Source organism: Panulirus ornatus, chromosome 58 (genome assembly GCF_036320965.1).
Source record: "Panulirus ornatus isolate Po-2019 chromosome 58, ASM3632096v1, whole genome shotgun sequence".
Taxonomy (NCBI): domain Eukaryota; kingdom Metazoa; phylum Arthropoda; class Malacostraca; order Decapoda; family Palinuridae; genus Panulirus; species Panulirus ornatus.
The window spans coordinates 27141758-27165291 of NC_092281.1; the positions used below are offsets into that span (position 1 = coordinate 27141758).

Below are 23534 nucleotides of genomic sequence, written 5' to 3' on the forward strand. Positions count from 1 at the left end.
TAGTAGGAACATTAGGAACATTAGGTAACATTAGGAACATTAGGAACATTAGGTAAGAGCCTTAGCAAACACTGCATTAGACTTGCGCTCTGATAGTGGCCTATTAAGGGTGAGGCACTAAAGGCTGAAAAGTGGAACTGGAGTTCTTTAGTTATGGATACTTTGTAGACATGGCCACCCCTTAGAGGGAGTTCCAATTGGAACAGGCTTCAAAGATATAAATAAGTAGGTAGATAGATATATTTACACCATGGTACTGTGTGACGAAGATAAAAAAAAAGTGTCAAAGACCAGTCTACAAGACTTCCTTCCATGTCACTTCCTCCTCTCCTAAAGCCAGTACACATTTTCATTCTTAGCTTCCACCAAGAAGTGATCACACATCCCACCTACTGTCAAGTGCAGAATTACCCTTTCAACAGCCCCAAGGCCAATTATTCAAAGCCACACCATACCCAAACTCTAACCATTATGATTTGGACAGATCAAGAGCTGAGTATTAATCTGTAAGTTTACCAGCTTTGCAGACTATAATTTTTTCCTTACAACTCTGCATGACAATGTACATAACTACTAAAATTCACCACTCCACCCTAAGTTACTACCCAAGGTCATGGCTCTGACTTATTTGGAAATCTAGCCCTGCTTGCTGCCCCTCATAAAACATTCACATCCAACAATCCCTCCTATAGATATGTCCATTCACGCATAATCCAATAATGACTGACCGCAAATCTAACTCAACTATGTATGCTTACATAACTTTTTTATCAAACAAGATATTACTAATTACTGATCCTTTTTCAGCACAACTACACAAGCAGTTCTCCATTTTCACTTATCCTAGGTACCCCAAGCCCCTTAACTGTACCCTTAACTGCTACATCACCTACTCTTGTATTCAAATTACCCATCACAAGGACTCAAACACCCTACTCTTGTATTCAAATTACCCATCACAAGGACTCAAACACTCACTTAAAAGAGTTCTCTCTCTTTCTCACTTTTTTGTTACCAGATGCAGACAGGTACCCATTACGTAGTCTGCTTTCATTTTCAAGCACATCAATTTGGGACTCACTTGTTTACATTCATGTACACATTCCCACACTACTTCTTCATTAGAAATACCCCCCATTCCTATACTTTTGTTCTCACATGCACCGAAGACTTAACCCCACAGACATTACTAACCCATTCTTCCCCTTCCCCTTGAGCTCAAGTTCATTCAGATCCAGAATATCCAGGTTCCTCTCCTCAAATATGAATACTATCTCTCTCTTGTTCTCATCTTGGTTACATCCCAAAGAGCCTGAGCCTTAGCCTATTAAAAACCATCCTCACTTGGCTTTTTCTTCTGTTCCTTCTTTTGGAAAGTGACAGTGCAGTACAAGAAAGAGAGGGTCTCCAGCCCCCTACTCTTAGCTGCCACTTACAACATGCAGGAGATATGTGGATAGTCTTCTTACTCCCCTAACCACAGGAATAAAGGAAATGTACTAATCTGAAGAAAGAATCATGTGAGTTATGTGTTGTTATGTATTAGAAGGAAAACAGAAAGAGAGTCTGTGTTTGTTGAATAGAGTTGCATCAGCCCATGTATACATATATGAGGTAGACAATAAAGACAGTAATATGGAAGATGGCAAGCAAATATAGCTAACTGTGCCACTGTCACTACAACTCCTGACATCCAAGTATTGGTACCTCCCCAAGAGAATATACTGAAAAAATATTCAGACTATCTGTAGGGTAGGAGAGAAAAAATTCTATCAACATATTCCCCACATGCTTCAAAGGTGACAAAAGGGGGTGAAAGCGGGGCTGAAACCCCCCAACCCCCTTTCCTTTTTGTAACCTAATTCTAAAAGACAGAATAGGAGCCAAGCAGAGAGAACTCATCTCCCTAGAAGACTCAGGTTGGGGTACTTAAATGTCTATCTACCTACCTGATGCCTGCTCCCTCAAGGAACTTCCATAAAGGAGGCTAAAAAAAGTCTCCCCTTATCCCTGTTCTTTTATGCTATCTTTACACACACCATTAAATGCATTCTTCTGCCACTTCTCTCCCTCCAGCATTCACTGGTGGTCTTCCTCTCACATCAGCACCTTTAATCTTACTACTGTACTCTCTCCTTGTAAACTGCCTGTCTTGCATTCTTTCCACATACCCAAACAACTTCAAAGAATTATATTCCACTCACTCTACCAGTCCACAATTCACTCCTTTTGCATTCCCTACATCGCTCATATACTCCATCATTTCTTTCTTCACTCCATCTAATAATACTACGTACCCCTCTCAAATAACTCATTTCCACAGCCTGGGTTCTTGACCTTTGCATCTCATTCCATGTCCATGTTTTGACAACATAGATCAGGGTCAGAAGGAGTATGCTGTCCTTTAATCCTTTCTTTACTTCTAAACTTACACCTCTTCTATTAAGGGACCTAGTGATTCTCTCCCTACATACTTACATATCATCAGGCCCAGGATAGCTCCTAAACACTTAAAACCTCTCACTTCTTCCATTCTATCGTACCCCATATTTAAAACACAATTCAATTCACTTCCTTCTCTCACTCTATAGGCTTTTAGAAAATATAAAATTTCACTGTTTCATTCCAAACACCATTACTTTACTTTTACTGGCATTTAACTTCAATCATCTACACATACACACATAATAAAACATACTTACAACCCTCTGCATTTATGGATCTGGAGAAGGCATATGATAGAGTTGATAGAGATGCTCTGTGGAAGGTATTAAGAATATATGGTGTGGGAGGCAAGTTGTTAGAAGCAGTGAAAAGTTTTTATCGAGGATGTAAGGCATGTGTACGTGTAGGAAGAGAGGAAAGTGATTGGTTCTCAGTGAATGTAGGTTTGTGGCAGGGGTGTGTGATGTCTCCATGATTGTTTAATTTGTTTATGGATGGGGTTGTTAGGGAGGTGAATGCAAGAGTTTTGGAAAGAGGGGCAAGTATGAAGTCTGTTGGGGATGAGAGAGCTTGGGAAGTGAGTCAGTTGTTGTTCGCTGATGATACAGCGCTGGTGGCTGATTCATGTGAGAAACTGCAGAAGCTGGTGACTGAGTTTGGTAAAGTGTGTGAAAGAAGAAAGTTAAGAGTAAATGTGAATAAGAGCAAGGTTATTAGGTACAGTAGGGTTGAGGGTCAATTCAATTGGGAGGTGAGTTTGAATGGAGAAAAACTGGAGGAAGTGAAGTGTTTTAGATATCTGGGAGTGGATCTGGCAGCGGATGGAACCATGGAAGCGGAAGTGGATCATAGGGTGGGGGAGGGGGCGAAAATCCTGGGAGCCTTGAAGAATGTGTGGAAGTCGAGAACATTATCTTGGAAAGCAAAAATGGGTATGTTTGAAGGAATAGTGGTTCCAACAATGTTGTATGGTTGCGAGGCGTGGACTATGGATAGAGTTGTGCGCAGGAGGATGGATGTGCTGGCAATGAGATGTTTGAGGACAATGTGTGGTGTGAGGTGGTTTGATCGAGTAAGTAACGTAAGGGTAAGAGAGATGTGTGGAAATAACAAGAGCGTGGTTGAGAGAGCAGAAGAGGGTGTTTTGAAATGGTTTGGTCACATGGAGAGAATGAGTGAGGAAAGATTGACCAAGAGGATATATGTGTCGGAGGTGGAGGGAACGAGGAGAAGAGGGAGACCAAACTGGAGGTGGAAAGATGGAGTGAAAAAGATTTTGTGTGATTGGGGCCTGAACATGCAGGAGGGTGAAAGGAGGGCAAAGAATAGAGTGAATTGGAGCGATGTGGTATACCGGGGTTGGCGTGCTGTCAGTGGATTGAATCAAGGCATGTGTATGGGGGTGGGTTGGGCCATTTCTTTCGTCTGTTTCCTTGCGCTACCTCGCAAACGCGGGAGACAGCGGGAAAAAAAAAAAAAAAAAAAAAAAAAAAAATATCAACCCTCTGCAATTCTTTGTCACTCTCTGTAAACAAAATAGCATCATGCTTGTCACTTATCATATACGACAACCACACTACACCTCCATGCCCCCTTTCCCTAGTTTTCTTTTCACCTCTCTTATGTATATTTTTTATTATACTTTGTCGCTGTCTCCCGCGTTTGCGAGGTAGCGCAAGGAAACAGACGAAAGAAATGGCCCAGCCCCCCCCATACACATGTATATACATACGTCCACACACGCAAATATACATACCTACACAGCTTTCCATGGTTTACCCCAGACGCTTCACATGCCTTGATTCAATCCACTGACAGCACGTCAACCCCGGTATACCACATCGCTCCAATTCACTCTATTCCTTGCCCTCCTTTCACCCTCCAGCATGTTCAGGCCCCGATCACACAAAATCTTTTTCACTCCATCTTTCCACCTCCAATTTGGTCTCCCTCTTCTCCTCGTTCCCTCCACCTCCGACACATAAATCCTCTTGGTCAATCTTTCCTCACTCATTCTCTCCATGTGCCCAAACCACTTCAAAACACCCTCATCTGCTCTCTCAACCACGCTCTTTTTATTTCCACACATCTCTCTTACCCTTACGTTACTCACTCGATCAAACCACCTCACACCACACATTGTCCTCAAACATCTCATTTCCAGCACATCCATCCTCCTGCGCACAACTCTATCCATAGCCCACGCCTCGCAACCATACAACATTGTTGGAACCACTATTCCTTCAAACATACCCATTTTTGCTTTCCGAGATAATGTTCTCGACTTCCACACATTCTTCAAGGCCCCCAGAATTTTCGCCCCCTCCCCCACCCTATGATCCACTTCCGCTTCCATGGTTCCATCCGCTGCCAGATCCACTCCCAGATATCTAAAACACTTCACTTCCTCCAGTTTTTCTCCATTCAAACTCACCTCCCAATTGACTTGACCCTCAACCCTACTGTACCTAATAACCTTGCTCTTATTCACATTTACTCTTAACTTTCTTCTTCCACACACTTTACCAAACTCAGTCACCAGCTTCTGCAGTTTCTCACATGAATCAGCCACCAGCGCTGTATCATCAGCGAACAACAACTGACTCACTTCCCAAGCTCTCTCATCCACAACAGACTGCATACTTGCCCCCCTTTCCAAAACTCTTGCATTCACCTCCCTAACAACCCCATCCATAAACAAATTAAACAACCATGGAGACATCACACACCCCTGCTGCAAACCTATATTCACTGAGAACCAATCACTTTCCTCTCTTCCTACACGTACACATGCCTTACATCCTCGATAAAAACTTTTCACTGCTTCTAACAACTTTCCTCCCACACCATATATTCTTAATACCTTCCAATATGTATATATATATACATATTGTACAAAGGCAAACGGGACAAAGGTGAGTGCTCAAATTACAGAGGTATAAGTTTGTTGAGTATTCCTGGGAAATTATATGGGAGGGTATTGATTGAGAGGGTGAAGGCATGTACAGAGCATCAGATTGGGGAAGAGCAGTGTGGTTTCAGAAGTGGTAGAGGATGTGCGGATCAGGTGTTTGCTTTGAAGAATGTATGTGAGAAATACTTAGAAAAACAAATGGATTTGTATGTAGCATTTATGGATCCAGAGAAGGCATATGATAGAGTTGATAGAGATGCTCTGTGGAAGGTATTACGAATATATGGTGTGGGAGGCAAGTTGTTAGAAGCAGTGAAAAGTTTTTATCGAGGATGTAAGGCATGTGTACGTGTAGGAAGAGAGGAAAGTGATTGGTTCTCAGTGAATATAGGTTTGCAGCAGGGGTGTGTGATGTCTCCATGGTTGTTTAATTTGTTTATGGATGGGGTTGTTAGGGAGGTGAATGCAAGAGTTTTGGAAAGGGGGGCAAGTATGCAGTCTGTTGTGGATGAGAGAGCTTGGGAAGTGAGTCAGTTGTTGTTCGCTGATGATACAGCGCTGGAGGCTGATTCATGTGAGAAACTGCAGAAGCTGGTGACTGAGTTTGGTAGAGTGTGTGAAAGTGTGTGAAAGAAGAAAGTTGAGAGTAAATGTGAATAAGAGTAAGGTTATTAGGTACAGTAGGGTTGAGGGTCAAGTCAATTGAGAGGTAAGTTTGAATGGAGAAAAACTGGAGGAAGTGAAGTGTTTTAGATATCTGGGAGTGGATTTGGCAGTGGATGGAACCATGGAAGCAGAATTGAGTCATACGGTGGGGGAGGGGGCGAAAATTCTGGGAGCCTTGAAGAATGTGTGGAAGTCGAGAACATTATCTCGGAAAGCAAAAATGGGTATGTTTGAAGGAATAGTGGTTCCAACAATGTTGTATGGTTGCGAGGCGTTGCCTATGGATAGAGTTGTTCGCAGGAGGGTGGATGTGTTAGAAATGAGATGTTTGAGGACAATATGTGGTGTGAGGTGGTTTGATCGAGTAAGTAATAGTAGGGTAAGAGAGATGTGCGGTAATAAAAAGAGTGTGGTTGAGAGAGCAGAAGAGGGTGTTTTAAAATGGTTTGGTAACATGGAGAGAATGAGTGAAGATAGATTGACCAAGAGGATATATGTGTCGGAGGTGGAGGGAACGAGGAGAGGTGGGAGACCAAATTGGAGGTGGAAAGATGGAGTGAAAATGATTTTGAGTGATCAGGGCCTGAACATGCAGGAGGATGAAAGGCATGCAAGGAATAGAGTGAATTGGAAAGATGTGGTATACCGGGGTTGCCGTGCTGTCAATGGATTGAACCAGGGCATGTGAAGCGTCTGGGTAAACCATGGAAAGTTCTGTGGGGCCTGGATGTGGAAAGGGAGCTGTGGTTTCGGTGCATTATTACATGACAGCTAGAGACTGAGTGCGAACGAATGTGGCCTTTATTGTCTTTTCCTAGCGCTGCCTCGCACACGAGGGAGGAGGGTGTTGTTATTTCATGTGTGGTGGGGTGGCGATAGGAATTAATAAGGGCAGACAGTATGAATTATGTATATGTGTGTAAATGTATATGTCTGTGTGTGTATATATATGTATACATTGAGATATATTGGTATGTATATTTGAGTGGGTGAACGTGTATGTATATACATGTGTATGTGGGTGGGTTGGGCCATTCTTTCGTCTGTTTCCTTGCGCTACCTTGCTAACATGGGAGACAGCGACAAAGCAAAATACATAATAAATAATAAATATATCTATTTATATTTATCCCTGCGGATAGGGGAGAAAGAATACTTTCCATGCATTCCTTACATGTCGTAGAAGGCGAATAAAGGGGACAGGGGTGCGGGGCTAGAAACCCTCCCCTCCCTGTATTTTAACTTTCTAAATGGGGAAAAAGAATTCACATGAGGAGTGCTCATCCTCCTCGACTGAGGTGTCTATATGTGTGTGGATGTAACAAAGATGAGAAAAAAGGAGAGATAGGTAGTATGTTTGAGGAAAGGAACCTGGATGTTTTGGCTCTCAGTGAAATGAAGCTCAAGGGTAAAGGGGAAGAGTGGTTTAGGAATGTTTTGGGAGTAAATTCAGGGGTTGGTGAGATGACAAGAGCAAGGGAAGGAGTAGCACTACTGCTGAAACAGGAGTGGTGGGAGTATGTGATAGAGTGTAAGAAAGTAAACTCTACCTTGATATGGGTAAAACTGAAAGTGGGTGGAAAGAGATGGGTGATTATTGGTGCCTATGCACCTGGTCATGAGAAAAAAGATCATGAGGAGCAAGCGTTTTGGGAGCAGCTGAGTGAGTGTGTTAGTGGTTTTGATGCATGAGACCGGGTTATATTGATGGGTGATTTGAATGCAAAGATGAGTAATGTGGCAGTTGAGGGAATAATTGGTGTACAGGGGGTGTTCAGTGTTGCAAATGGAATTGGTGAAGAGCTAGTAGATTTGTGTGCTGAAAAAAGGACTGGTGATTGGGAATACCTGGTTTAAAAAGAGAGATATACATAAGTATATATATGTAAGTAGAAGAGATGGTCAGAGAGCGTTATTGGATTACGTATAAATTGATAGGCACGCGAAAGAGAGACTTTTGGATGTTAATGTGCTGAGAGATGTAACTGGAGGGATGTCTGATCATTATCTTGTGGAAGTGAAAGTGAAGATTTGTAGAGGTTTTCAGGAAAGAAGTGAGAATGTTGTGGTGAAGATAGTGGTGAGAGTAAGTGAGCTCGGGAAGGGGACTTGTGTGAGGAAGTACCAGGAGAGACTGAGTGCAGAATGGAAATAGGTGAGAGCAAAGGACATAAGGGGAGTGGGGGAGGAATGGGATGCATTTAGGGAAGCAGTGATGGCTTGCGCAAAAGATGCTTCTGGCATGAGAAGCGTGGGAGGTGGACAGATTAGAAAGGGTAGTGAGTGGTGGGATGAAGAGGGTTAGGGAGAATGATTTGGTAAACAGAGAAGAGGTAGTAAAAGCTTTGCGGAAGATGAAAGCCGATAAGGCAGCGGGTTCGGATGGTATTGCAGTGGAATTTATTAAAAAAGGGGGTGACTCTGTTGTTGACTGGGTGGTTAGAATATTTAATGTATGTATGACTCATGGTGAGGTGCTTAAGGATTGGTGGAATGCATGCATAGTGGCATTGTATAAAGGCAAAGGGGATAAAGGTGAATGCTCAAATTACAGAGGTATAAGCTTGTTGAGTATTCCTGGGAAATCATATGGGAGGGTATTGATTGAGAGAGTGAAAGCATGTACAGAGCATCAGATTGGGGAAGAGCAGTGTGGTTTCAGAAGTGGTAAAGGATGTGTGGATCAGATGTTTGCTTTGAGGAATGTATGTGAGAAATACTTAGAAAAGCAAATGGATTTGTATGTAGCATTTATGGATCTGGAGAAGGCATATGATAGAGTTGATAGAGATGCTCTTTGGAAAGTGTTAAGAATATATGGTGTGGGAGGCAAGTTGCTAGAAGTAGTGAAAAGTTTTTATCGATGATGTAAGGCATGTGTACGTGTAGGAAGAGAGGAAAGTGATTGGTTCTCAGTGAATGTAGGTTTGCAGCAGGGGTGTGTGATGTTTCCATGGTTGTTTAATTTGTTTATGGATGGGGATGTTAGGGAAGTGAATGCAAGAGTTTTGGAAAGAGGGGCAAGTATGCAGTCTGTTGTGGATGAGAGAGCTTGGGAAGTGAGTCAGTTGTTGTTCGCTGATGATACAGCGCTGGTGGCTGATTCATGTGAGAAACTGCAGAAGCTGGTGAATGAGTTTGGTAAAGTGTGTGAAAGAAGAAAGTTAAGAGTAAATGTGAATAAGAGCAAGGTTATTAGGTACAGTAAGGTTGAGGGTCAAGTCAATTGGGAGGTGAGTTTGAATGGAGAAAAACTGAAGGAAGTAAAGTGTTTTAGATATCTGGGAGTGGATCTGGCAGTGGATGGAACCATGGAAGCGGAAGTGAATCATAGGGTGGGGGAGGGGGCGAAAATTCTGGGAGCCTTGAAGAATGTTTGGAAGTCGAGAACATTATCTCGGAAAGCAAAAATGGGTATGTTTGAAGGAATAGTGGTTCCAACAATGTTGTATGGTTGCGAGGCGTGGGCTATGGATAGAGTTGTGCGCAGGAGGGTGGATGTGCTGGAAATGAGATGTTTGAGGACAATATGTGGTGTGAGGTGGATTGATCGAGTAAGTAATGTAAGGGTAAGAGATATGTGTGGAAATAAAAAGAGTGTGGTTGAGAGCAGAAGAGGGTGTTTTGAAATGGTTTGGTAACATGGAGAGAATGAGTGAGGAAAGATTGACCAAGAGGATATATGTGTCAGAGGTGGAGGGAACGAGGAGAAGTGGAAGACCAAACTGGAGGTGGAAAGATAGAGTGAAAAAGATTTTGAGTGATTGGGGCCTGAACATGCAGGAGGGTGAAAGGCATGCAAGGAATAGAGTTTCTATTACTGGTGAACTCCAGTTCTGCTCCTAGCCTTAGGGGCTTCACTCTTAATAGGTTACTGATAGAGGGCAACTCTAGCACAGTGTTCTCAGAGGCTCCTACCCAATGTTCCCACCAATTACCATTACCTAATGTGTCTACCTAGTGTTCCAGCATACTACTACTACCTAAAGCTCCAAGGCGATGTTCCTCCCTACAACTTCTACAAATACCCTGCCTTTCCTGAAACCTCCTTGCTCCTCACTTATTTCGCATTCAGTCACTTCGATCAACTCTATCAAACAACACTCTAGCATACAATTTTCCTGGCATACCTAACAGACTTACTCCCCTATAAGTGCTACAAACATAATTAGCACCTTCTCTTTGAATAGAGGAGCAATAATAGCTTTCAACCAAACCTCAAGCACAACCTTCTATGCTAAATTACATATCAGATGCATGCACTATAGCAAACTTTCTCCTCCATACCTAACATTGCAGCCATAATTTCATCCATTCCAAGTGCTTTTTCTATCTTCAACTTCATTATCACCCTTTTCACTTTCCCTTTTGCTATAGGCCCCAGCACTTGCATCCTTTTCATTCCATCCTCCATACTCAAATATATAACAACTACTGCCTCACCTTCTCCCACATTCATCAGTTCTTCAAAATACTCTTCTGATCTTCCTTTCACTCCCTCCTGAATGTGTGTAGATGTAACCAAGATGAGAAGAAAGGAACGGTAAGTAGCATGTATGAAGAAGGAAACCTGGATGTTCTGGCTCTAAGTGAAACAAAGCTCATGGGTAAAGGATTAGAATGGTTTGGAAATGTCTTCGGAGTAAAGTCAGGGGTTGCTAAAAGGGAAAATAGTTAAGGTAGGGGTAGTACTACTGCTGAAGCAGAACTTGTAGCAGTGTATGACAGACTGTAAGGGATCTCTAGACTGATGTGGGTAAATATTAAAATTTAGTACAAGAGATGGGTGATTATCAGTGCTTATGCACCTGAACATGAGAAGAAATATCATGAGAGGCAAGTGTTTGGAGAGTAGCTGAGTGAGTGTGTCAGCAGCTTCAATTTAATATACTGGGTAACAGGGATGGGAGATTTAATGTGAAGGCGAGTAATGTTGCAGTTGAAGGTATAGTTGAGGGGCACGGATTATTCAGCATTACAAATAGAAAAAGGATGGTGAACAGCTTGTGGAACTGTGTGCCCAAAAAGGGACTGGCAATTGGTAATACTTAGTTTAAAAAGAGGAACATACACAAGCATACCCATATGAGCAGAAAAAATGGTCAGCAGGCATTAATGGATTACATACAAACTGATAGGCACATATGTATGAATCATGGCAAGGTTCCTGAGGATTAACAGAATGCACATATAATGCCTCTGTGTAAAGGCAAGAGGGACAAAGGTGAGTTTTCAAACTACAGATTATAAGTTTGTCAAGTTTACCTGGTAGACTGTATGGGAGATCAGTGACTGAGAGGGTGAAGGCATGTATTGAGTATCAGAATGGGGAGGAACAGTGTGGTCTTAGAGGTGGTAGAGGATGTGTGGATCAGGTGTTTGTTTTAAAGAATGTGTGTGAGAAATACTTAAAAAGGAACAGATGAATAGGTATGTGGCATTTGTGGATCTAGAGAAAGCATATGATAGGGTTGATAGAGAAGCCTTGTGGAAGGTTTTAGAATATATTGTGCATAAGGAAACCTGCTAGAAGCAGTGGGAAAATTTCATCAAGGTTGTAAGGCATGTGTACCAGTAGGAGAGGAAAGTGAATGGTTCCAGGTGAAGGACAGTCTGCAGAAGGGATGCATGGTATCACCATGGTTGCTGAATTTGTTTAGGAATGGAGTGATGAGAGAGGTAAATGCAAGTCTTGCTGAGAAAGGAAAGTCGTTGGCCTGTAGTGGATGAGGGGGGCCTGGGGAGTGAGTCAGTTGTTTGTTGCTGACACAGCACTGGTGGCAGATTTGTGTGAGAAACTGCAGAAGTTGGTCACTGAAGTTGGATGAAAGTGACTACAATTATAGAAGTGTGTTCAGACCATGGCCTCAAACTTATTTGAAAGCCCAACCCTCACACAGTTTTGGAGCTGTGTAAAGAAGGAGCACCATGATCTAAGAAAGGCTTTGGAAAACCTTCTGACCCTTGGCTAAACCTGGAACAAAGCCTGATCACCACAGTAACCTCTCTACTGCCTAGAATGGCAAAAATCATCTGTGAACATCAACCCCACATTTCACATTGGGTTGTAAGGAATTTTCAAGCATTTTTAAGTTATTTTGTTAGTCAGTCTCCTTTAGTATACCAAATAATAATTCATTGTCCAGCAATCAAATTATGCAAACATTTGATGTAATTTGCACTGTCCCTCAATATATTTAGTTTGATCAGTCGTGGAGGTACTTAATGGTACAAGAAGGTAACAAGGGGTACATATGGCAAAAACATTTGGTCAACACTGATCTACAGGATCATCTGATGAAGCTGGAAGCCATTAAATGGTTTACTTGCCAAACAAAGGCTTTTTAATTAAAGGCTCCAGTCACGGACAAAAGTCCACATTAAGGCCAGACCTTAATTGGAATACGAGAGAATATGGAAACAGAAAATGAAAAGATAAGGGAAAGTATAAATTTTGGAGGAAGTGAAAAACCCATCTTTTAAAATATGTCAGGTCATAGTTATTGGGAAAGACATGAGGAGGTACAGAGTTCCAATGCTTTAACATGTAGGGAAAGAAGCAGTTGTCAAAACAGCTCACTCTTGAGTTGCTGATAGCAACACAGTAATCATGTGATGCAGCAGCTTGTTGATTATTGCATGGTCTAGCTAGTGGTGAGGGCACACAAGCAGCCAGCTCTCAGGAGCAAAAATCAAAGAAATACCTACAGAAGAGAGAAAATGAACCAACATTACAGCATAGGGCAAGAGGGTCAAGTTTGGAGTTAGCCAGGGTCACTTTGTATATTGTATCACTTTCAACTCAACTCTGTCAGGTAAAGATACAGAACTACAACCATGATGTGAGAGCAGTACTCCATACAAGGATGAATCAATCCCTTGTATAAATGGAGGAACTGTTCAGAAGAAAAGAAGTCTCGACAAATTAACAGAGCACCCAGTTTCTTAGAAGGAGACTCAGCTATTCCTGTAATGTGGGATTTCCAAGAAAAAAAGGATGTTACAGTAATATTAAGTATGTTCATTGAGTCAAGAGGTGGAATCACAAAACCATCAAAGGAGAAATGAGAGTTGTGAGGAGTTTTCGACAGAGAGGCATTAAACTTAACATGATTTTGTCTACCCTAGTGAGATATTCAAGTCTGAGTTTACTGAGGAAGTTGTGTCAAGACGAGATGAGATGCAGACTGAATGAGAGAAGAGGGAGCAGAATTGAAGGCAATGGGTGAATGTAGTGCTGAATTGTCATTGTATGAGCTCATTGGATCATTTGTGAAGGAGAAGCAATAGTTGAAAAAAAGGAGAAAAAGTGTAGGGGACACGACAGAACCTTGAGGGACACCACTGTTTATGGAGAAAATGGGGGAGGCTGATCCATTAACACCCACAGAGACTGATCAGCCAAGGAGGAAGCTTGATATGAAGGAGCAAAGTGTGGGAGGGAAGCTAAAAGAGGGGAGCTTAGAGATGAGACCACGATGCCACACCCTGTCAAAAGCTTTGGATATTTCAAGGGCAACTACACACGACCAGAAAGTAGTAGGATAGGAAAGAATATCACCAGTGGATCTCGCCTTACAGAACCCATAATGGTGATTAGAGAGAAGACTGATTTTCGAGTTGTTTAAGGATATGAGAGTTTAGAAAGGATTCAAAGACTTTGGAAATAGTAGATGTTAAAGCGATTGGACAATAGTTAGAGGGTCAGAAAAGCACCATTCTTAGGCAGGGGATGTATTGATGCATGCTTCCAGCGAAAAAGAAAAGCTTTGTTTTTTAAACAGAAACAGAACAGACAAGCAAGCACAGATGCAAGTTAGTGGCACACTCTTTCAGTGCATGGGGATGGATGCCATTAGGACCATAAGCCTTGCTTGTGTCAAGAAAAAGATGCATTTTTCAAACAGTCCAAAAGGAGATTATAGGAAGTGGCAAGGGATTAGTAAAGGAGCATCATGGAGTGAAAGAATGTTAGAATCATCCAGTATGGAGTAAGAGGAGAGACAGGAACCACAAAGTGTTGCTTTGTCTATGGGAGAGACAGCTATAGTACCATCAGAACAGAAAAGTGAAGAAAACATAAATCAACAGCAGTTATTTGAGATGCCCTTAGCTAAAGACCAGAAAGACCTATCAGTGGATGTCAAGGAGAGTTTTTTGCACTTCCTTTGAATAAAGGGATGCTTTGCCTCAGATAATGTGCTTGCAGTGATTATGGGCAGTGATAAAAGCTGAACGGGAGCTAGGGGAAGGAGAGTTTTTCTAAGCCCAATATGCCTGGTCCCTTGCCTGAATGGCCTCAGAACAGGAACGGTTGAACCATAGATTGGATGAAGTCATCTTGGAGGAAGAGGGGATAAATGCTTCCATTCCCATAAGAATGACCTCTGCTATGCATTTGAAGGAGACAGAAGCATTACCACATAAGAGACAGTAATTTACCCAATGAAAGTTAGAAAAGAAGTTACGCAAGTTATTCCAGTCAGCTTTGTTGAGGTGCCAGTACTTACACTTAGAAGGGAGCTGCCAGAGGGGGATACATTTATGAGGATGTGATCTGATGATCTAATTGGAGGCAAGACTGTGTACTTGCAGCAGGATGGACTAGAAGAACAATAGAAGAGTGGTCAAAGCTGTCAGAAATATGGGTGGGATGGGAGACACTTTGCTCTAAATCCTTGAGAATGGAGAATGTGAGGGCTTTAATCCCTTCACTATCCATATAGGAGGAATTCAACCATTCCTTATGGTGAAATCCCCATGGTTGAGGATTTCAGCTTGTGGGTGAGAGGATGTCACAGTCTCGTGATAGATTTCAGATAGTTGAAGAAAGATACAAAATTTGCAGAATTAGGACAGCAATAGGTGAAACAGAGGAAACGTATGGTAGTTGGGAGACAGATCTTGAGCTACATAACATAAAAGTCAGTGGGGCTTGGTGCTGGATCGTTGGTTTTGGCTTCAGTACATTAGGCATGACAGCTTGAGACTGGATGTATGCAAATGAGACCATTTACATGTCTGTTCCTAGTACCACCACAGGACAATGGAAAAGACTGTGAAGTGTTAAAATACAGCAGTATAAATATTGTACATTTTTCATTAATGCTGCTAATGTGTAAAACATTTGATTATGCATCCAACAAAATGCAGTATCTTCTTTACAATATTTTGTTCACCTTTCACAAAAATTCACTAATCCAAAAACAATTGTAGTCCAAATTCATTTGGAATATGGAATTAAAATGTACCTATTTTTTCCCCTTTCTCTTCAAAGTTAAACCAAATTTTCTTCAATTAATACACTTACTTGAGTTTGCTTGGGCCCTGTCCAAACCCTTTGCTTTCCAGTTTCCTGTAAAAATTCCTGAGCTTTGCCTCAAAGTCCCTCCTGTAAGGAGCTGGTGCTCGAGCATTTGCCCGTGCTAATCCTGGTGAGGCTTGTGGAGATGGTTGTGGAGAACCACGAGGAGATATACCAATTGTAGGTGGTACATATGACATAATCTCATGTTCAAATAAACTGGAAAAGATAAAATATTGAGCTAACATGCAAATTCCAAAAAAGATTCAAATTTTTTTCATCTTTATGGTCATGGTTCCACTGTAAAAACAGTCTCTCAATCAATATGATACAGAGTCCATTACCTAATTTTTTTAAATAGATATCTGACATGCCAATATGCACACACACACACAAACATACTTCTTTTTTCATACATGCTTACAATTTCCCAAGTGAGCTAAGAAGCATCAAGAACAGAGGACATAGCCTTAGAGAGAGAGATTTCCTCACTTAGCTCCTTGCCATGTTCCTTCCTTTGGCGAGTGATACAGAAAGGCAGGATTTCCAGTCACCTGCTCCTGCCCCTCTTAGTCGCCTTCTACGACATGCAGGGAATACAGACAGTTTTTTTCTCCTCTATCCCCAGGGATGTACACAGACACACACATATATTACAATTCATCTAACATAAGGAAGAGAGCATTCTTCACTTTCTGATAATACAAATACAATCCTTCTCATCTGATCTATATATCTATTTCTAATCACCAATCTCCTTATATTATAATAAAATGTACCAATAAAATACTCATGAACATCATCATCCTATGCAGCGCTTTAAAGTGAAACTTGAAATTTCACACTTACATATGCGCTCCATAATTTTTGGTGTGTATACAAAGTCGATTCACCTGAAATACCTCAAAACCAAACAAAGTCTCTAATTGCATCAAACCATCTCTTCTGTGGTGTACTTCTCCCCCTTGTACTTTCAAATGTACTAACCTATCTCTTCCAAAACATTCTATCATGACTACCATCCTATAAAACTTTCACCCATAGTCTTTCTTAAGACTGCTTTACATCTCATGTGTTTTTCACATCTTCATTCTTAACTTTATCTATCCTTCTGTTTTAACTATACTATTGAAATATACATCTATACAGTTCATATTTTCTTACTTATAATGTTCTCACACTTTACATTCATACATCAGAGTTGATAAAAGTATTACTATACACAGACTTCTTACACACCTAACATAATTTTTTTTCAATTTACCAAATATTTCTGAGCACCTCCAATTTCTCTCCAAGACTACTCTCAGCTTCATCTTTCCCACTTCTACCTTTAATGAATTTTGCTTATAAAAAGTTAATCTCATGCACAGTTCCCAGTTCTTCACATTCAAACTGATAACATAATATTCAATGTCTTTCAAAAAATCAAATATTACATTTACTTACAGTCACTTTCAACATTCCTTCTACATAAGTTATTAAAGCAATCTACCATTCTATTAAAATCTTCTGAGTCAGCAAACAGCATGGCACCATCGGCATACAACTGTGGCAACTCCTATTTTGTTTCACTGTTATTTAGCAATATACAAATATCATCCTACCTCACACAGTGCCGTACCCAATATATATTATACAACAACAATAAAATCACACAACCCTGATGTGTTTCCATATTAATTTCAAAGCATTCACTGATACCACCACTTACTTTCATACATGCACTGATTCCATTAACAAAGTTCTTAACAGCATTCCTAAGCATTTTATATAAATTCATATTTAAAACTTTTTAAACAGCTTTGCCAATCTATCATATGCATTTCTGAAATCCATAAATGCTCCATACTGTTTTCTTTTTCTATGTAATTTTTCCACTACTAACCTAAGAAAATTTTCAAAAGCAATATTTCTTAACCTCTTCTATTCAATACAGCATTCTGATATGTTATCAAACCACTTACTAACCTAAGAACTATGGTGAGGTCAACATCGTGACTAAGTCGGTCCAGTGCTGCTGTGCCATCAACCCTAATAGTTGTGACTTTTTCCCTGAGGGCAGGGGAGGTACGCAGACCACTGTGCCTCTCACACAAAATATCCATAATGTTTGGTTGTCGAAGCCAAGCAACCACCTGTATACACATAAATCGAAGCAAAGAAACTATCAGCATAAAGATGATTATAATGTTAAAAACTAAACAATTAATTTCTTCATCTAAAACGAATGAGACACCCTGATTTCTTAGCATTGGCCAAAGTGCACTTCAACACCAGTACATGCATAAAAATGAGGTGCACTTTGCAAAAGCACAAAGGTGTTCAGCAAACTGAGTGTTCAGTCTTGACAGTTTCACTTCAAAGCCAGTGATAACAAGGAATAATCCATTCAAGTAAATTCAGTACAAAAGTGCATCAGAAAGAACAATGAATAAAAAAATAACCACTATGAAAGACTAATAAGTTAACAGAAAAGAAGACCTAGAGCTTACATAACACTTTTGAAAATAAACTAGTAAATGGTTCCCTTGTCTCAAAAATTAAAAACTCACCACAGCACTGATACCAGACACTAACTATACATTCACAGTTTCAAGAGCAAAAAATGACAATTTTGTGTGAATAATCTTTCATATTGTTTCTGATCTTTCATACAGAAAAGCATGATGAATGCTATTTCCAGTAGTTAATATTACTGATTTTAAAATTATGTAGCACTCACTCAGCAAAGCTAGAAGCATATAATTTTTTCAATCAACACCTCAGAGCTTAAAACTATAAATGCAAACCTCCTAAAGCTCTGTATCAATGAACATCAGCATCCTTGAATGACATAAAATACTGAGCAATGATATCATATATATTGTATTTCTAAGGATAAATTTCAATAAAGACAAGAAGTAAGTGGTATCAACCCTTGGAGGGCTCATAGGCCTCTCAGTGAGTTACAAGCTATCAGCTAGCTAAGCCTGTCACAGCTGTGATGCTTTACTGCAACTGATGTTGGTACTCACTTATTTACCAATCAGAAGAAGGATGGACAGCTGGGTGAGCTCTGTACTGTCTGCCTGTGGAATCGAGCCCAGACCAGGAAAAAACTAACTACAATGCCAACGAGGTGCCAAGAGAAAAGCACTACCATTTAGACGAGTCCTGAGTCACAAGTAAAACTAAAGAAGCAGGTGGTGCCAAAACAAACTTTTTCCCCATATCTCTTTTAGTGGAGGCAAGAATGTAGATGTGTATCTCTCAAGACTTTTTACATAAAATGAATTCCTCCATTTATTACCCCATTAGAATGACAGAAATGTAAATGTTGTATGTCAAGGAGAATGCAACTTGAAAGGAAGAATTTCCTGTAAAAGGGATACTTACAGATGAGAAGAGTAATAGGGATACATGATAAAAGACAAAGAACAGAGGGTGTGTTGACCCATATCTACATTATCTGAATATAACTTGTTTATATTCCTATTTCTAATCAAGTGGATGAGGTATGGACAGAAAGGTAAAAAAAGGCATTCTACCCCTCACAGTCCCTCTGATAACAGCTGGCACGAAAAAAATGAAAGAATAACCATACATTTGCAAAGTGAGCCTGCATGGAATATGTCAGGACGGAACAAAAGGGAAAACCCTACTATAAGAACTTACATTATCCTACTCTCTAATGCTCTGCAATATTCTCTTAGTGTTTGGAAAGAGAAAAAGGAATAAATGTATATGTATTTTTGCCTTCCATGTATTAATCTAGCAGATAGCTGAACTAATGAAAAACTATCGTATCAATATTTCTAAAGTATTCATATTCTTTCCATTAACAAAGTTTTGACAGGAAGAGATTCCAATGTTAAATGCCTCTTCTTGCAAAGAAACTGTCTTCCACGTCAGTATTACATATTCTACATCAAAATCTTATTCTATTTGATGTAATAATTGAAATTTCTTCTATTTCAAAAACATCTTCATGATTTACCTTGTCAAATTTATCCAAAATTTTTCAAAGTTATTTTAGCTTACTACAAAGTCTAAGCTCATCAAGAGAAAAGAGATTTATAAGTATCTTCTTAGCTTCACTTTGCACAACAATCTCAGAATTACAATCAGTTTTTTACTTGTTTTTGTACTTAATCTAGTTTTTCCTCCTTCCCTTTTGTATTTTGACCAGCATTAGGCTGCACATCCAAGATACTGTCTTAACAGAGCATTGAAAAATCAGAATTGTTTCTGGTGTTTGTAGTCCCTGATCCTAGCTATGTAACCATGCTTTTGCTTTGCTTTTTTGCTTGATGATATGCGGTGTTTAGTAAATTTCAAACTATCATTAATAACAACTCCTAAATCCTTCTTTTCCCTCACTTTAGATAAACGATTTCTGAATATATGAGGGTCTTGTTTAATATTCCAGCTCCAAAGTGCACTACTTTACATTTCTCTATGTTAATAATCACATGCTGTTTATCTAATTACTCTGCTAGTTTATGATCTCTTTTAATTGAAATCAGTTTTCCTTGCTAATAGTTCTAACTCCTAGTTTTGCATTGTCAGCAAATGCAAAGATCTTACATAATTGTGACACCAAATTCTAGATCATTTATTCTTGTCATGAAAAGAATGATGCAAGTCACCTTAAAAGGACAATAAATCCTAATAGAAAAAACATCAACTATTCTAATCATCACATACAACACATGCATGACAAACTACATGTCCTCAGAACACTATATGGCACGAGATTTGAAAGTGATAGAATTCCCTTACCATCTTCTCCAAAAAATTCATCTGCTCCACTTCAACCTATGCCTCACCTGACTGGTCTTCCATTCTCTCAAAAGAAAATATAAAGCTGCAAACCACACAAAATAATGCACTCAGAACAAACCCTGGCTACCTAGCAACCACAATGAAACAAAGCTCCTACCAATACAATCACACCTCAACATGCTCAGCACTTAATTCTATGCAATTGCACTAGCTCCTCCCTCCTGAACCACTCTATAACCAACCACCAACCTATAAGTAGAATTAAAAGGATTACCCCTGCCTCACAATTCGGCAACCTATATTCATAGATACCCCCAACCTCAGCTAATACAACACTGATAAAACACATATACATTGAAATAACCCAACTAGCACTAACTAACCACCCTCCCAACTCAGTCTTGACCTCCAACCCACCAGACATGCACCTACTAGAAACCTCACTCTCTAAACAAGCACAAGTCACACACTCCCATCTACACCATGGACATCACACATCCCTACAACTCTACAAACACAGGTTCAACATATCCCAAAACCCTTCATGCCCTTGATAAAGCTACAAAAGAGACATCACCGAGCACTTACTGCTAAATTACCCTGTCCTCTGTGCATACAGATGCACACCAAATACCACTGCATTTTATGACCTATGGTGCTGACTAGTGGACATGGCTGGATTCCTGAGCAAAGCAGGGGTCTCATGAAGATGGATAGGACCCTTATGACAGAAATTAGGTAAATATGTAATTTTTTCTTTTGCTCATTACTTGATCACCATTTCACATGTCCGCAAGGTAGCGCCAGGAAACAGATGAAGAACGGTCCATCAACTCATACACACAAACATATATATATATATATATATCTATATATATATATATATTTCTTCTTTCACACACTTTACCAAACTCAGTCACCAGATTCTACAGTTTCTCACATGAATCAGCCACCAGCGCTGTATCATCAGCGAACAACAACTGACTCACTTCCCAAGCTCTCTCTCATCCACAACAGACTGCATACTTGCCCCTCTTTCCAAAACTCTTGCATTCACCTCCCTAACAACCCCATCCATAAACAAATTAAACAACCATGGAGACATCACACACCCCTGCCGCAAACCTACATTCACTGAGAACTTTCCTCTCTTCCTACACGTAAACATGCCTTACATCCTCGATAAAAACTTTTCACTGCTTCTAACAACTTGCCTCCTACACCATATATTCTTAGTACCTTCTACAGAGCATCTCTATCAACACTATCATATGCCTTCTCCAGATCCATAAATGCTAAATACAAATCCATTTGCTTTTCTAAGTATTTCTCACATACATTTTTCAAAGCAAACACCTGATCCGCACATACTCTACCACTTCTGAAACCACACTGCTCTTCCCCAATCTGATGCTCTGTACATGCCTTCACCCTCTCAATCAATACCCTCCCATATAATTAACCAGGAATACTCAACAAACTTATACCTCTGTAATTTGAGCACTCACTTTTATCCCCTTTGCCTTTATACAATGGCACTATGCAAGCATTCTGCCAACCCTCAGACACCTCACCATGAATTATACATACATTAAATAACCTTACCAACCAGTCAACAATACAGTCACCCGCTTTTTTAATAGATTCCACTGCAATACCATCCAAACCTGCTGCCTTGCCGGCTTTCATCTTCCGCAAAGCTTTTACTACCTCTTCTCTGCCACTCTATCATCAAACACATTCAACAAACCTTCAAAATACTCACTCCATCTCCTTCTCACATCACCATTACTTGTTATCACCTCCCCATTAGCCCCCTTCACTGAAGTGAAAAAGAGCAAGGTTATCAGGTACAGTAGGGATGAGGGTCAAGTCAATTGGGAGGTAAGTTTGAATGGAGAAAAACTGCAGGAAGTAAAGTGTTTTAGATATCTGGGAGTGGATCTGGCAGCGGATGGAATCATGGAAGCGGAAGTGAATCATAGGGCGGGGGAGGGGGCGAAAATCCTGGGAGCCTTGAAGAATGTGTGGAAGTCGAGAACATTAACTCCGAAAGCAAAAATGGGTATGTTTGAAGGAATAGTGGTTCCAACAGTGTTGTATGGTTGAGAGGCGTGGGCTATGGATAGAGTTGTGCACAGGAGGGTGGATGTGCTAGAAATGAGATGTTTGAGGACAATATGTGGTGTGAGGTGGTTTGATCGAGTAAGTAATGTAAGGGTAAAAGAGATGTGTGGAAATAAAAAGAGCGTGGTTGAGAGAGCAGAAGAGGGTGTTTTGAAATGGTATGGGCACATGGAGAGAATGAGTGAGGAAAAATTGACCAAGAGGATGTATGTGTCGAAGGTGGAGGGAACGAGGAGAAGTGGGAGACCAAATTGGAGGTGGAAAGATGGAGTGAAAAAGATTTTGAGTGATCAGGGCCTGAACATGCAGGAGGGTGAAAGGCGGGCAAGAAATAGAGTGAATTGGATCAATGTGGTATACCGGGGTTGACGTGCTGTCAGTGGATTGAATCAGGGCATGTGAAGCGTCTGGGGTAAACCATGGAAAGTTGTGTGGGGCCTGGATGTGGAAAGGGAGCTGTGGTTTCGGGCATTATTGCATGACAGCTAGAGACTGAGTGTGAACGAATGGGGCCCTTGTTGTCTTTTCCTAGTGCTACCTCGCACGCATGAGGTGGGAGGGGGATGCTATTCCATGTGTGGCGAGGTGGCGATGGGAATGAATAAAGGCAGACAGTGTGAACTGTGTGCATAAGTATATATGTATGTATCTGTGTGTGTATATGTGTACATTGAAATCTATATGTATGTATATTTGTGTGTGTGGACGTGTATGTATATACATGTGTATGGGGGTGGGTTGGGCCATTTCTTTCGTCTGCTTCCTTGCGCTACCTCGCAAACGCGGGAGACAGCGCTGGTGGCGGATTCATGTGAGAAACTGCAGAAGCTGGTGACGGAGTTTGGTAAAGTGTGTGGAAGAAGAAAGTTAAGAGTAAATGTCAATAAGAGCAAGGTTATTAGGTACAGTAGGGTTGAGGGTCAAGTCAATTGGGAGGTGAGTTTGAATGGTGAGAGGCTGGAGGAAGTGAAGTGTTTTAGATATCTGGGAGTGGATCTGTCAGCGGATGGAACCATGGAAGCGGAAGTGGATCATAGGGTGGGGGAGGGGGCGAAAATTTTGGGAGCCTTGAAAAATGTGTGGAAGTCGAGAACATTATCCCGGAAAGCAAAAATGGGTATGTTTGAAGGAATAGTAGTTCCAACAATGTTGTATGGTTGCGAGGCGTGGGCTATGGATAGAGTTGTGCGTAGGAGGATGGATGTGCTGGAAATGAGATGTTTGAGGAAAATGTGTGGTGTGAGGTGGTTTGATCGAGTAAGTAACGTAAGGGTAAGAGAGATGTGTGGAAATAAAAAGAGCGTGGTTGAG

General features: G+C 40.7%; 1 protein-coding gene across 1 annotated transcript in view; it reads right to left on the reverse strand.

Annotated features, from left to right (window-relative positions):
* LOC139766688 (uncharacterized) overlaps positions 1–23534 on the reverse strand; it is a 375409-nt gene that overhangs the window by 60947 nt on the left and 290928 nt on the right. The window contains exons 19-20 of the mRNA XM_071695606.1: positions 17301–17467; positions 15336–15548 (exon numbers count right to left, since the gene is read on the reverse strand). Of these exons, the coding sequence (XP_071551707.1) occupies positions 15336–15548; positions 17301–17467 (380 nt within the window). The remainder of the gene's footprint in view (positions 1–15335; positions 15549–17300; positions 17468–23534) is intronic.